This window comes from Stegostoma tigrinum, chromosome 1 (genome assembly GCF_030684315.1).
Source record: "Stegostoma tigrinum isolate sSteTig4 chromosome 1, sSteTig4.hap1, whole genome shotgun sequence".
Lineage (NCBI taxonomy): Eukaryota > Metazoa > Chordata > Chondrichthyes > Orectolobiformes > Stegostomatidae > Stegostoma > Stegostoma tigrinum.
In genome coordinates, this window is record NC_081354.1 from 191,626,805 (window position 1) to 191,640,701 (window position 13,897).

Consider the following 13,897-nt stretch of genomic DNA (forward strand, 5'->3'; position numbering starts at 1 on the left):
TGTGTCTGAATTACTAGTCCACAGACGCTACTGTGATGACACCTCCCTCCCATACAACCTCCCATCACACTCCTGCGGTCGCACTCCCTGTGCGCGGTCGCACGCAGCCACGGTCGCACACAGTCACACTCCACATCACACTCACATTCCCTGTCACACTCATACCCAGGCGCATTTACTCAGTCACACTCCCTGGCGCACTCTCACACAGTCACACACTGACTTTCACATTCTGACAAAGTTGCAGAGCACAGGAAAATATCTCTGTAATAGTGTTGGGGACAAAAACACAGCCAATTACAGCCCAGGTAGTGTAATAGACAATAATAGACAATAGACAACAGATGATGGAGTAGGCCATTCGGCCCTTCGAGCCAGCACCACCATTCATTATGATCATGGCTGCTCATCCACAATCAGTATCCTGTTCCTGCCTTATCCCCATAACCCTTGATTCCACTATCTTTAAGAGCTCTATCCATCTTTTACTTGAAAGTATCCAGAGAGTTGGCCTCCACTGTCTTCTGGGGCAGAGCATTCCATATATCCACCACTCTCTGGGTGAAGACGTTTTTCCTCAACTCTGTTCTAAATGGCCTACCCCTTATTTTTAAACTGTGTCCTCTGGTTCTGGACTCACCCATCAGCGGAAACATGCTTCCTGACTCCAGAGTGTCCAATCCCTTAATAATCTTATACGTCTCAATCAGATCCCCTCTCATCCTCCTAAACTCAAGCATATACAAGTCCACTTGCTCTAATCTTTCAACATACGATAGTCCCGCCATTCCAGGAATTGACCTTGTGAACCTACGCTGCACTCCCTCAATAGCCAGAATGTCCTTCCTCAAATCTGGAGACCAAAACTGCACACAATACTCCAGGTGCAGTCTCACCAGGGCCCTGTACAGCTGCAGAAGGGCCTCTTTGCTCCTATACTCAATTCCTCTTGTGATGAAGGCCAGCATGCCATTAGCTTTCTTCACTGCCTGCTGAACCTACATGCTTGCTTTTCATTGACTGATGCACAAGAACACCTAGATCTCGTTGCACTTCCCCTTTACCTAACTTGACTCCATTGAGATAGTAATCTGCCTTCCTGTTCTTGCCACCAAAGTGTATCACCACACATTTATCCGCATTAAACTGCATCTGCCATGCATCCGTCCACTCACCTAGCCTGAGTCACCCTGTATTCTCATAACATCCTCCTCACGTTTCACACTGCCACCCAGCTTTGTGTCATCAACAAATTTGCTAATATTACTTTTAACACCTTCATCTATATCATTAATGTATATTGTAAACAGCTGCGGTCCCAGCACCGAACCTTGTGGTACCCCACTGGTCACTGCCTGCCATTCCGAAAGGGACCCGTTTATCACTACTCTTTGCTTCCTGTCAGCCAGCCAATTTTCAATCCAAGCCAGTATTTTGCCCCCAATACCACGTGCCCTAATTTTGCTCACTAATCTCCTATGTGGGACGTTATCAAAGGCTTTCTGAAAGTCCAGGTACACTACATCCACTGGTTCTCCCTTGTCCATCTTCATAGATACATCCTCAAAAAATTCCAGAAGATTAGTCAAGCATGATTTCCCCTTCCTAAATCCAAGCTGATTCTGACCGATCCTGTTACTGCTATCCAAATGAGTCGTAATTTCATCTTTTATAATTTACTCCAGCATCTTTCCCATCACTGACGTCAGGCTAACTGGTCTATAATTTTCTGTTTTCTCTCTCCCTCCTTTCTTGAAAAGTAGGACAACATTAGCCACCCTCCAATCCGCAGGGACTGATCCTGAATCTATAGAACATTGGAAAATGAGTACCAATGCGTCCACGATTTCTGGAGCCACCTCCTTAAATACCCTAGGATGCAGATCATCAGGTCCCAGGGAATTATCAGCCAAGTCTATCCAACACCATTTCCTGCCTCATAGAAGTTCCCTTCAGTTCGTCCATTACCCCATAGAAGTTCCCTTCAGTTCGTCCATTACCCTCGGTCCTTCAGTCACTATTACATCTGGGAGATTGCTTATGTCTTCCTTAGTGAAGACAGATCCAAAGTACCTATTCAAATCTTCTGCCATTTCCTTGTTCCCCATAATAAATTCACCCATTGCTGACGTCAAGGGCCCCATTTTAGTCTTAACAGTCATAGAGTAGAGTAACACAGCATGGAAACAGGCCCTTCGGCCCAAACTGGTCCATGGTGCCCATTCAGTCCCAATTGCCCACATTTGGTCCCAATCCCGCTAAACCCTTCCCATCCCTGTATCTATCCAAATGTTGTTTTAAATATTGCTATTGTACCTGCCTCCACCACTTTCTCTGGCAGTTCCTTTCATCTATGCACCACTCTGTGTGCAGAAGTAGCCCCTCAGGTCCTTCTGAAACCTTTCCCCTCTCACCTTAAACCTGTGCCCTCTAGCTTAAAATTTATCATATTATGGTCACTACCTCCTAATGGCTCCTTTACTTTGAGGTCCCTGATCAAATCCGGTTTGTTGCACAACAGCTGATCCAGAATTGCCTCCTACCTGGTAGGCTCCAGTACAAGCTGTTCTAAGAATCCATCTCAGGGGCACTTCAAAAACTTCCTTTCTTGCGGTCCAGTAGCATCCTGATTCTTCCAGTCTACCTGCATGTTGAAATCTCCCATAACAACTGTAGTGATACCTTTGTGACAGGCCAATTTCAACTCTTGATTCAACTTGCACCCTACATCCTGACTACTGTTTGGGGACCTGTAGACAACTCCCATTAGGGTCTTTCTACCCTTAGAATTTCTCAGCTCTATCCATACTGATAATGTTGGACTTCGGAGAAATATTAGATTTTAGACCATAAGGCCATCAAACATAGGAGCAGAAATTAGGCCATTTGGCCCATCGGGTCTGCTCCGCCATTCAATCATGGCTGATAAGTTCCCTAGCTCCATTCTCCTGCTTTCTACCCGTAACCCTTGATCTCCTTGACAATCAAGAACCTATCTATCTCAGTATTAAACTCAATGTACTCAATGACCTGGGCTCCACAGCCTTCTGTGGTAGTGAATTCCATAAATTCACCACTGTCTGGTTGAGTAAGTTTCCTTATCTCCAATCTAAAAGGTCTTCCCTTAACCCTAAGGCTGTGCCCTCGGGTCCAAGACTGTCATGCCAATGGAACCATCTTCCCAACATCCACAGTGTCCAGGCCATTCAGTATTCTGAAAGTTTGAATTCGATCCCCCCTCATCCTTCTAAACTCTAATGAGTATAGTCTCAGAGTCCTCAAACGTTCCTCATACGTTAAGCTTTCAATTCCCTGAACCTTCTCTGAACCCGCTCCAGGGCCAGTACATCCTTCCTGAGATATGGGGCCCAAAACTGCACACAATGCTCCAAATGTTGCCTGATCAGAGCCTTTTAAAGCCTCAGGAATGCATCCCTGCTTTGATATTCAATTCTGCTCAAATAAATGCCAACATTGCATTTGCCTGGCTGACTACTGACTCAATCTGCAAGTCTACCTTGAGAGAACATAGAACATTACAGCACAGTACAGGCCCTTCGGCCCTCGATGTTGTGCCGACCTGTCATACCGATCTCAAGCTCATCTAATCTACACTATTCCATGTACATCCATATGCTTATCCAATGACGACGAAAATATACCTAAAGTTGGCAAATCTACTACCGTTGCAGGCAAAGCGTTACATTCCCTTACTACTCTCTGAGTAAAGAAACTATCTCTGACATCTGTCCTATATCTTTCACCCTTCAATTTAAAGCTATGCCCCCTCATGCTTGCCGTCACCATCCTAGGAAAAAGGCTCTCCCTATCCACCCTATCTAACCCTCTGATTATTTTATATGTCTCAATTAAGTCACCTCTCAACCTTCTTTTCTCCAATGAAGACAGCCTCAAGTCCCTCAGCCTTTCCTCGTAAGACCTTCCCTCCATACCATGCAACATCCTAGTAAATCTCCTCTGCGCCCTTTCCAAAGCTTCCACATCCTTCTCATAATGCGGTGTCCAGAACTGTACGCAATGCTCCAAGTGCGGCCGCACCAGAGTTTTGTACAGCTTCACAATAACCTCTTGGTTCTGGAACTCGATCCCTCTATCATTAAAAGCTAAAACACTGTATGCCTTCTTACAGCCCTGTCAACCTGGGTGGCAACTTTCAAGGATCTGTGTACATGGACACCGAGATCTCTCTGCTCATCTACACCACTAAGAATCTCACCATTAGCCCTGTACTTTACATTCCGGTTAGTCCTACCAAAGTGCATCACCTCACACTTGTCCCCACTAAACTCTATTTGCCACCTCTCAGCCCAGCTCTGCAGCTTATCTATGTCTCTCTGAAACCTACGGCATCCTTCGTCACTGTCCACAACTCTACTGACCTTAGTGTCATCTGCAAATTTACTAACGCATCCTTCTACGCCCTCATCCAGGTCATTTATAAAAATGACAAGCAGCAGTGGGCCCAATACCGATACTTGCGGTACACCACTAGTAACTGGTCTCCAGGATGAACATTTCCCATCAACTACCACCCTCTGTCTTCTTTCAGCAAGTCAATTTCTGATCCAAACTGCTATATCTCCCACAATCCCATTCCCCCGCATTTTGTACAATAGCCTACTGTGGGAAACCTTATCGAACGCCTTGCTGAAATCCAAATACACCACATCAACCGGTTTACTCTCATCTACTTGTTTGGTCATCTTCTCAAAGAACTCAATGAGGTTTGTGAGGCACGACCTTCCCATAACAAAACCGTGCTGACTATCCCTAATCAATTTATTCTTTTCTAGATGATTATAAATCCTATCTCTTATAACCTTTTCCAACACTTTACCAACAATAGTACTCGAACTATAGTGTTCCCAGTCAATATTGGACAACTACCCTGTCTCTCTCACTCCTATCGAGAAGCATCTTTGCTATCCTTTCCTCTACATCTCTGGAACTATTTGGAAGCCTATAGAAAACTCCCAACAGGGTGACCTCTCCTTTCTTGTTTCTAACCTCAGCCCATACTACCTCAGTTGACGAGTCCCCAAATATCCTTTCTGCAACTGTAATACTGTCCTTGACCAACAATGCCACACCCCCCCCCCCCAACCATCTTCTCTGTTCTTACTGAAACATCTAAATCCCGGAACCTGCAACAACCATTCCTGTCCCTGCTCTATCCATGTCTCCGAAATGGCCGCACATCGAAGTCCCAGGTACGAACCCATGCTGCAAGAGCACCCACCTTATTCCAGACGCTCCTGGCATTGAAGTAGACACACTTCAAACTAAGTTCTCGCTTGCCAGTGTCATCTTGCGCCCCTGACTCGTGAGTCCCTTATGACAACACGCATTTGGATCTTGCCCAACCCTCATCTGCAGCAAAGCCAGTTGTGGTAGCACTGGCCCAGCTGCTGCTGTTGTACTGCCATGAGAGGTTAATCCCCCCCCAACAGCATCCACAACGGCAAACCTGTTAGAGAGGGGATCAGCCACAGGAGACTGCTTCACTACCTGCCTGCCTCTCCTGGCAGTTATTTGTCTACCCGACTGAACCTTGGTGTGACCACTTCCCTGAAGCTGGCATCTATCACTGTCTGCCCTCTGTATGCTCCTCAGTGTGTCGCACTGAACAACACGGTCTGTGAGGAGCTGCAGCCGGTTACCTTCCTGCAGACACTAGACTGTTCCTTCATCTCCCACACCTGGCAGGAGGGACACACCACTGCCCTCACTGCCTTCTCTGCCCCTTTGCACTAAAACGATAAGCAGAAACTGACCTTATGCTTACCTCGTTGCTGATCGCCCTTCTCACTGAAGCCCACTATTCACCAACACCCACATTTCAACTTCTAGCAGCACTTCAACTGCAGAACAGTCATTCTCAAAATGGCTGGTCTAAAAATGGCTGCTCCACTACAGCATCCTTTTCTTTGTTGATGATCAATAACTAGGGCCATAATCTTAAAATGAATGGCAGTAAGTTTAGAGGGGATTTGATTAAAAAACCTTTTCACCAGAGGGTGGGTAGTTGAGGAAGGAAACCTTACAACCTTTAAAAAGTACTTGAACAGATATCAACGAACATAGAACATTACAGCGCAGAACAGGCCTTTCGGCCTCGATGTTGCGCCGACCTGTGAAACCAATCTGAAGCCCATCTAACCAACACTATTCCATTATTATCCATATGTTTATCTAATTCCCATTTAAATGCCCTAAAACGTGGCGAGTCTACTATTGTTGCAGGCAGGGCATTCCACGCCCTCACTACTCTCGGAGTAAAGAACCTACCTCTGACATCTGTCCTATATCTATCACCCCTGTATTTAAAGCTATTTGGACGAACACTTGGAATGTCATAACATTCAAAGCTATGGGCCTAGTGCAGCAAAGCACACACTTGATGGACTGAAGGGCCTTTTCTGTACTGTATGATTCTGTAATTCTATGATTCTAAGTTACTTCTTCACCGAACTCCATCAAATTAGTAAAACATGATCTCCTTTTCACAAAACATTTTGACTGTGTCAAATTCCCTTATAGTTTTCTTAGTGCACTGCTGTAATATCTCAGTTGTAACTTCTGACACCATATTGTCATATTTGCTGGTTGATTGTAATTGTTATGGGAATTCTCAGGAGTTGAGGATTGGAGCAGCCGTGTGATAGAACCCATGAGGAGTGGTAGAAAATCGGTGCTCACCGTGTTGACTCCTCCAGAATTGTCTACGGTGCATATACCATTACCTGGTGCCAAGCCAGCAATGCCATTTGCAAAGGAGGACCTTCTGGAAAGCAGAAATCATCATTAACACCGAAGATGGTGCTGAAATTAAGAATATTTATGTTCCATGGGTGGGATTAACAATTAAGCTTCACAAAGGCCACGGAGCAGCTCACACTTTCTGTCACCCACCTCGGTCTGTTTGGAATTGTGATCAAGGCTGAGACTTTGGCCTGAGCCCTAGACTCAGATAATCAATGATGAGAGACACAAAATCTCAACCCTACAATGGCAATTATTCTTTACCCTGGAGAAGGTATGGTGAGCTGCCTACTCGAACCGCTGCAGTCCATGTGTAGTGGGGACATCCACAGTGTTGTTAGGGAGGGAATTCCAGGATTTGACACAGTGACACAGAGCAGCTCGGGATGGGAAATAAATTCTGGCTCAGCTGGTGGCACCCACATTGCAGAAGTAAAGAGAAAACTGATGGAATGCCTTTTGGGAATTTTGTTTTCCCACATCTACTGTTTCCCCTTTCTTCACATCATGTTTTCTGTCCTCAAACAATTCAAGCAAGTTAGTCAAACATTTTGTCTATTTCACTAAACCACAGTAATTGCCTGATTGCGAGACAGTTTTTGAAATATCCTGTATTTATCTCATTCCAGCGTTTACTCCATCTCAGAAGATAGGCTACCTGTCGTATAGTTGGCCAGGCAGCATCAGAGGAGCGGGAAAGTTTACGTTTTTGGCCTGAAGTTCTGAAAAAGGATTCCGGCCCAAAACATCAGCTTTGCTGCTCCTCCGATGCTGCGTGGCCTGCTGTGTTCCTCCAGCTCCACGCTGTGTTATCTCAGTCTCCAGCATTGACAGTTCTTACTATCTCTGTCCCATAACTGGATGTAAAACTAAAACCCTGCAGGTGCTGGAACTCTGGAACTAAAACTGGAAGTGCTGGAGAAACTCAACAGGTCTGGCAGCGTTGTAGAGATAAAAACCAAGTGAAAGTTTTCGGTCCGGTATGACTGCTCCTCAGAATTCTTGCTTCCTGGCTTGAAGGATAGCTTTATTGTTGCTCTTCCCAACTGTCAGCACAAACAGGGTGGAGACGGTGATATCCAATGTTCTCTAACTATTCATTGGTGGCTGATTGATTTCTCAGTTGGTTGAGGGGTTGAAGGTTCCTTGTTCATGACTGACCTGATATCATGGGAACACAGCGGGTCCAAAGTAAAAGTTGAGGATTCCCTGGGGAACATCCCTCCTGACAGTGTACCACTCTGTCACACACCTCTCATGCCGCTGGGACAGGACAGACCCAAGGATGGTGTTGAGGAGTAGAGAGACACTGTCTCTGAAGTCTGATTCAGTCTTCTCCACAGGTCCCAACTTCACTATCCCAAAAAGACAGAATTGAACTATCAAGCTGCACATTAAGTATAGTTACCATCAATGAATCTCCCACCATCAACTTCCTCAGGGTTTCCATTGACCACTTACTGATCTGGACTATCTAATAAATAAAACAGCTACATGAACAAGTCAGCGACGACAAATCATTGAAACATGGATGGCAGGTGCAGGAGTAGGTCATTCGAGCCCCTTCAGCCTGCTCCACCGACTTGTACGGGCATGGCTGATCATCGAGGTCCACACGTTAATCCCACTCTCACCCCCCCCATATCCCTTGATCCCTTTAACCACAAGTGCTGTATTTATATCTTTCCTGAAAATAGATAACGCTATGGCCTCAAACGCTTTCTGTCGTAGTGAATTTCACAGGTTCACCACTCTCTGGGTGAGGACATTTCTCTCAGGTTTTGGGGCAGATCTATAGCTCGGGATGTGGGCGTTGAGGTTGGTTGGCTTGTTGAGCTGGTTTGTTGTTTTGCATTTCTCCTTATGTCAGTCCTAAAGGTTTACCTCTATCCTTAAACGATGACCTTTGATTCTGAACATCCCCAACATCGGAAACATTCTTCCTGCATCTAGCCTGACAAATGCTGTTTGAATTTTATCAGTTTCTGTGAGATCCATTCTTGAAATGATGTTGAAAGTTTCATTAAAAAGGCAAAAGAAGCTTTTGTAAGGTTTTGGAAACTGCCAGCAAGCAAGGTCCTTCAGGAATATGAGAAAGCAGTAAATAACTTAAACAAGGAATTAGGAGGGCTAGATGAGTCATGATTAAGAAGATTAAGAAGAATCTAACACATATATAAGGAACAAGATGGTAACTATGGAAAGGGTAGGCTCAATCAAGGACAAAGGAGGGAATTTATGTGCGGAGTTGTAGGAAGTGAAGGAGGTCCTTAATTGCATCGGTATTCACCAATGAGAAGGATATGGATGATGGTAAGATTAGGGAGGGGTACGTTGATAATCTAAGGCAGGTCAAATTGAAGGAGGTTGTGTTGCGTGTGTTGTAAAAAATTAACGTAAGGTCTGATGGGATCTATCCCAGGACACTGAGCAAGGCAAGGCTGGAGATTTCTGGGGCCTTGACAAAGATCTTTGTACACTCTTTGGTCACAGATGGTGGTCCCAGATGCCTGGAGGATAGCCAATATTATCCCTTTGTTCAAGAAGAGCATCGGGGATAATCCCAGAAATTATAGACTTTGCATCAGTGGCACGGAAAATTATTGCAGAAAATTCTTAGGGATATGATTTACTTGCATTTTGAAAAGAATAAACTTATTAGTCAGCCAGGCTTTGTGCTAAGTGAGTGGCTTGGAAGGGAACTTGAAGGTGGTGGTGTTCCCATATATCTGCTGCCCTTGTCCTTCTAGATGGAAGTGGCTGTGGGTTTGGAAGGTGCTGTCAGAGGATCTATGGTCAATTTCTGCAGTGCATCTTGTAGATCGTACACACTGCTGTGACTGATTGTCAGTGGTGGAGGGAATGGATGCTTTTGGATATGGTGCCAATCAAGTGGGCTGCTGGATGGTGTCGAATTTCTTGAGTGTTGATTGAGCTGCACCTAATCACTTGGTGTGAGGACAGCTGTAATAGCTTAGAAAGCCCAGCTGTAAAAGAACATCATTTATTGTTGGAAATGTTGAGTCAGATAGATTGTATTCGCTGGAGTTTAGAAGAATGAAGGGGAAGCTCCTAGAAACCTATAAAATTCTAACAGAAGTAGGCAGGCGAAAGAGAGGAATGATTTTGTCAACGACCAGGGAGTCCAGAAACTGGGGTCAGAGTCTGAGGATATTAGGTAGGCCATTTAGGACTGAGATGAGGAGGAATATTTTCTCGCAGAGTTGGGAGTGAGCCTGTGGAATTTACTACTACAGAAAGCAGCAAGTGTGAAAACATTGTATGATTTCAAGAAGTTAGATATAAGCACTTGGGGGATAAAAGGATCAAAGGATATGGGGGAATAGCAGGAGGAGGGTTGTTGATTAAGGTGATCATAATGATTGTAATGCATGGCAGAACAGGCTTAAAGGGCCAAATGGTCTACTCTTGCTGCTATATTCTAAGTTTCTGTAGCAATTCAGATGAATGATTATCTGCAACTGTATGCTTTTCAAGGCATGCTATGTTAAAAAGAAATATTCTTTTCACTATCCTTTCATTGATCTCTTTAAAAAGAAACAATTCAGGTCTAAGATAATAAAGTGTGAAGCTGGATGAACACTGCAGGCCAAGCAGCACCCCAGGAGCACAAAAGCTGATGTTTCAGGCCTAGAACCTTCATCAGAGATGATGAAGGGTCTAGGCCCGAAACGTCAGCTTTTGTGCTCCTGGGATTCTGCTTGGCCTGCTGTGTTCATCCAGCTTCACACTTTATTGTCTTGGATTCTCCAGCATCTGTAGTTCCCAGTATCTCTGATACAATTCAGGTCTAACAATCTTTCCCAGTCAAGATCACAAATGTGATTAAATGTAACGTCATCATGTCATTCCTTCAGCACATGGTCTGGGGGAGTTTTAACAAACTTAGCCACTCACAGTCACCAAACAGTGATAGTTAATCAAAGTGAAACTTATCATCACAGTCCACAACCTTGTGTCGATTTAACAATCGTGACAGTTTGCTGGCCGGTGTCGATTTGGGAGGGTTGGGTGTGAGCTACTCACATGACAAGATGGGCATTGTCATTGTGCAGTCGTAGGAGGAGGGTCTTCTTCCTCCAATGCAGGAAACGATTCAAGGTTTTTGAAGCACTCCTGTCGATGGTGATCTGGTTGGTGGTCCAAACCTCCACACCAATCAGAGCAACCCGAATGTTAAATGGTCTGTAATACTGGAGAGAACAGCATTGTTAGACAGAGGACTGATCTGAAACTGATCGGTCAAAAATTAAGTGTCAACTGAATTGACCATCAAATCATACCCAGATTAGTCAACACATTGCGAGGTAGGTGAGTGAGTAATATAGAACTGGTGAACTGACATTGTCCAACAGGGATGGCTGATACGGTCCTATTCTTGATTAACTCACGGGACACGGTGGTATTGGTTACGCCATCTTTTATTGTACATCCCTAATTGCCCTTGAACTGAGTGAATTGATTACTCACTGTGACTTTCTTTCACTTTCTGTTGTTACATCTACTGAGCTATAGTGAAAAGTATTAGTTTGTCTGCTATCCAATCATGGTTTCTGGTTGGGGAACACTCAGATTAATGACCTGGTCTGAAGGGTATGCCCCCAACTTAAGTAAAATGCCCAGGTAATGTTCCCCTTCCCTGACATGGTACAATGTTTGCAGCTCAGCCTCCAGCTCCTCACTTCTGATCCAAAATTCCAAAAGCTGCAAACACTTACTTTAGAGTGTTCACTGGTATCACACTAATACTTAAGCAGTTATTTATAAGAAAAGAAAAAAGAATTCAAGTTGAAATAAAACTGACAACCTTACTTCAACTTTAACGATTAGAACTATTCACCAGTCCTGCTCACTGATCAACTACTTTCTCTTCACTCACTCACACTGTGGCTTGTGTTGTCACTCTACTGCTGGTTTTACTGCAGCTGGTTGCTCAATCCACACCTCTCATCATCTCCCACTCACCTCTTGCTCTGGAGAGTTTACTTCTTTTAGTAAATCATAATTAAAGCACCCTCCCTCCCACCACTCCCTGAACCAAATTTCTATTTTGAGCCAAACTTCTGGCAGATCAGCCTTCAGCCCAATCAGCTGAAGACTCCTTCAGCATGTTTGTTTACAATTCCTTTTTATACGGCATGCTCATTGTCACTGCCTAGCTAGAGAGATTAACGCTTCAATCAGCCAAAATGATTGATGTGCTTGAATTCACATTGCTACAGTTCAGCCGCTGGCTCCTTTAATGAGACTCTACAACTGAGGTAGACTATAATGAAAGTAGCAGCCTATGGAATTGAGGGTAATTATATAGTCAACATTGTGGCAGAGTAGAGCTACTGAACCAGAGCTCATCTGCTCCAACCGTTCTACTTCCTTCTTTTGTCACTTTTTTTCTTTTTTTAAGTCCTTTCAGCTTTTTTTTCTCTCTACGTACCTTCTGGAGGGTAAGGTAAGTCATAGAGTCAGCAGCAGCAGTTGGTAGCTGCTGGTTGAGCGGGTCTTGTCCCTGTGTGGGTGTCTTGTCCCTGTTTGGGGGTCCTGTCCACATGTGGGGATCTTGCTCCTGTGTGGGGGCCCTGAGTCCGGTTGGGGCTCCTGTCCCCATGTGTGGGTCTTGCGCATGAATGGGCATCTTGACTCTGTGTGGGGATCTTGTCCCTGAGTGGAGTCATGTCCCTGTGTGTGAGTCCTGTATCCATGTGGGGCTCCTGTCTCCATGTGGGACTCTTGTCCCCAGGTGGGGGTTTGTCCCTGTGTGAGGGCCCTGTCCCCATGGGAGGATCTTGTTTCTGTGTGGGGATCCTGTCTCCTTGTGGGGATCTTGTCCCTGTATGGGGCTCATGCCCCTGTGTGGGAGTCCTGTCCCTGTACGGGCGTCCTGTCCCCATGTGGGGATCTTGACCCCAATGGACGGCTCATGTCCCCATGTGAGGATCCTCTCCGTGTGGAGACCCAGTCCCTGTGTTGGGTTCCTGTCTCCCTGTGAGGGTCCTGTCTCCAGATGAGGGCCATGTCCCTGTGTGGGGTGTCTTGTCTCCGTGTGAGAGTCTTTTCCCCATGTGGGGGTCTGGTCTCTGTGTAGGGGGCTTGTCACTATGTGGAAATCCTGTCTGTGTGGGCGTGTCCTGATCCTGTGTGGGGGTTCTTTCTCCATGTGGAGTCCTGTCCCCATGTCAGGGTCATGTTCCCCAATGGGGGTCCTGTCTTTGTGTGAAGGTCCTGTCTCCATATCAAGGTCCTGTCTCCATGACAGGGTCCTGTACCCGTGTCTAAGTCCTGTCTCTGTGGTGATCCTGTCCCTGTATGGAGGTTGTTTCTGAGAGGGGGTCCTGTCTGCCTGTTGAGACTCTGTCTCTGTGTGGTGGTCCTGTCCCTGTGAGGTGGTCCTGTTCCTATGTTGGCTCCTGTCCCTGTGTGTTGGTCCTGATCCTGTGTGGAGGTCCTGTCCCTGATTGAAGTCTTCAAGGCATTAGCAGGAAAAGATAGGGTAGATAAAAATAAGCTATTTCCACTGGTTGTGCATCGTAGGGAACAGTTGTTGGGAGTGATGAGTAAATATGTCCCTCTGAGACAGGCAAGAAGGGGTAAGATAAAGGAACCTTGGATGACGAGAGCGGTGGAGCTTCTAGTGAAAAGGAAGAAGGTAGCTTACATAAGGTGGAGGAAGCTAGGGTCAAGTTCAGCTAGAGAGGATTACATGCAGGCAAGGAAGGAGCTCAAAAATGGTCTGAGGAGAGCCAGGAGGGGGCACGAGAAAGGCTTGGCAGAAGGAATCCGGGAAAACACAAAGGCATTTTACACTTACGTGAGGAATAAGAGAATGGTCAAAGAAAGAGTAGGGCCGATCAGGGATAGCATAGGGAACTTGTGTGTGGAGCCTGAGGAGGTAGGGGAAGCCCTAAATGAGTTTTTTGCTTCTGTCTTTACGAAAGAAACCAACTTTGTAGTGAATGAAACCTTTGAAGAGCAGGTGTGCATGCTGGAATGGATAGAGATAGAGGAAGCTGATGTGCTGAAAATTTTGTCAAACATTAAGATTGACAAGTCGCCAGGCCCGGATCAGATTTGTCCTCGGCTGCTTTGGGAAGCGAGA

At 45.5% G+C, this 13,897-nt stretch overlaps 1 protein-coding gene across 7 annotated transcripts in view; it reads right to left on the minus strand.

Moving 5' to 3' along the window:
- The window catches only part of LOC125467654 (disintegrin and metalloproteinase domain-containing protein 12-like), a 243,940-nt gene that overhangs the window by 130,431 nt on the left and 99,612 nt on the right, over positions 1 to 13,897 (minus strand). For 6 of the 7 annotated variants that reach the window (XM_059650847.1, XM_059650849.1, XM_059650844.1 and 3 more), the window contains 2 exons: positions 10,831 to 10,997; positions 6,721 to 6,805 (listed from right to left, as the gene is read on the minus strand). In XM_059650847.1, coding sequence (XP_059506830.1) covers positions 6,721 to 6,805; positions 10,831 to 10,997 — 252 coding nt within the window. The remainder of the gene's footprint in view (positions 1 to 6,720; positions 6,806 to 10,830; positions 10,998 to 13,897) is intronic. The other variant, XM_059650852.1, reaches the window with a different exon arrangement.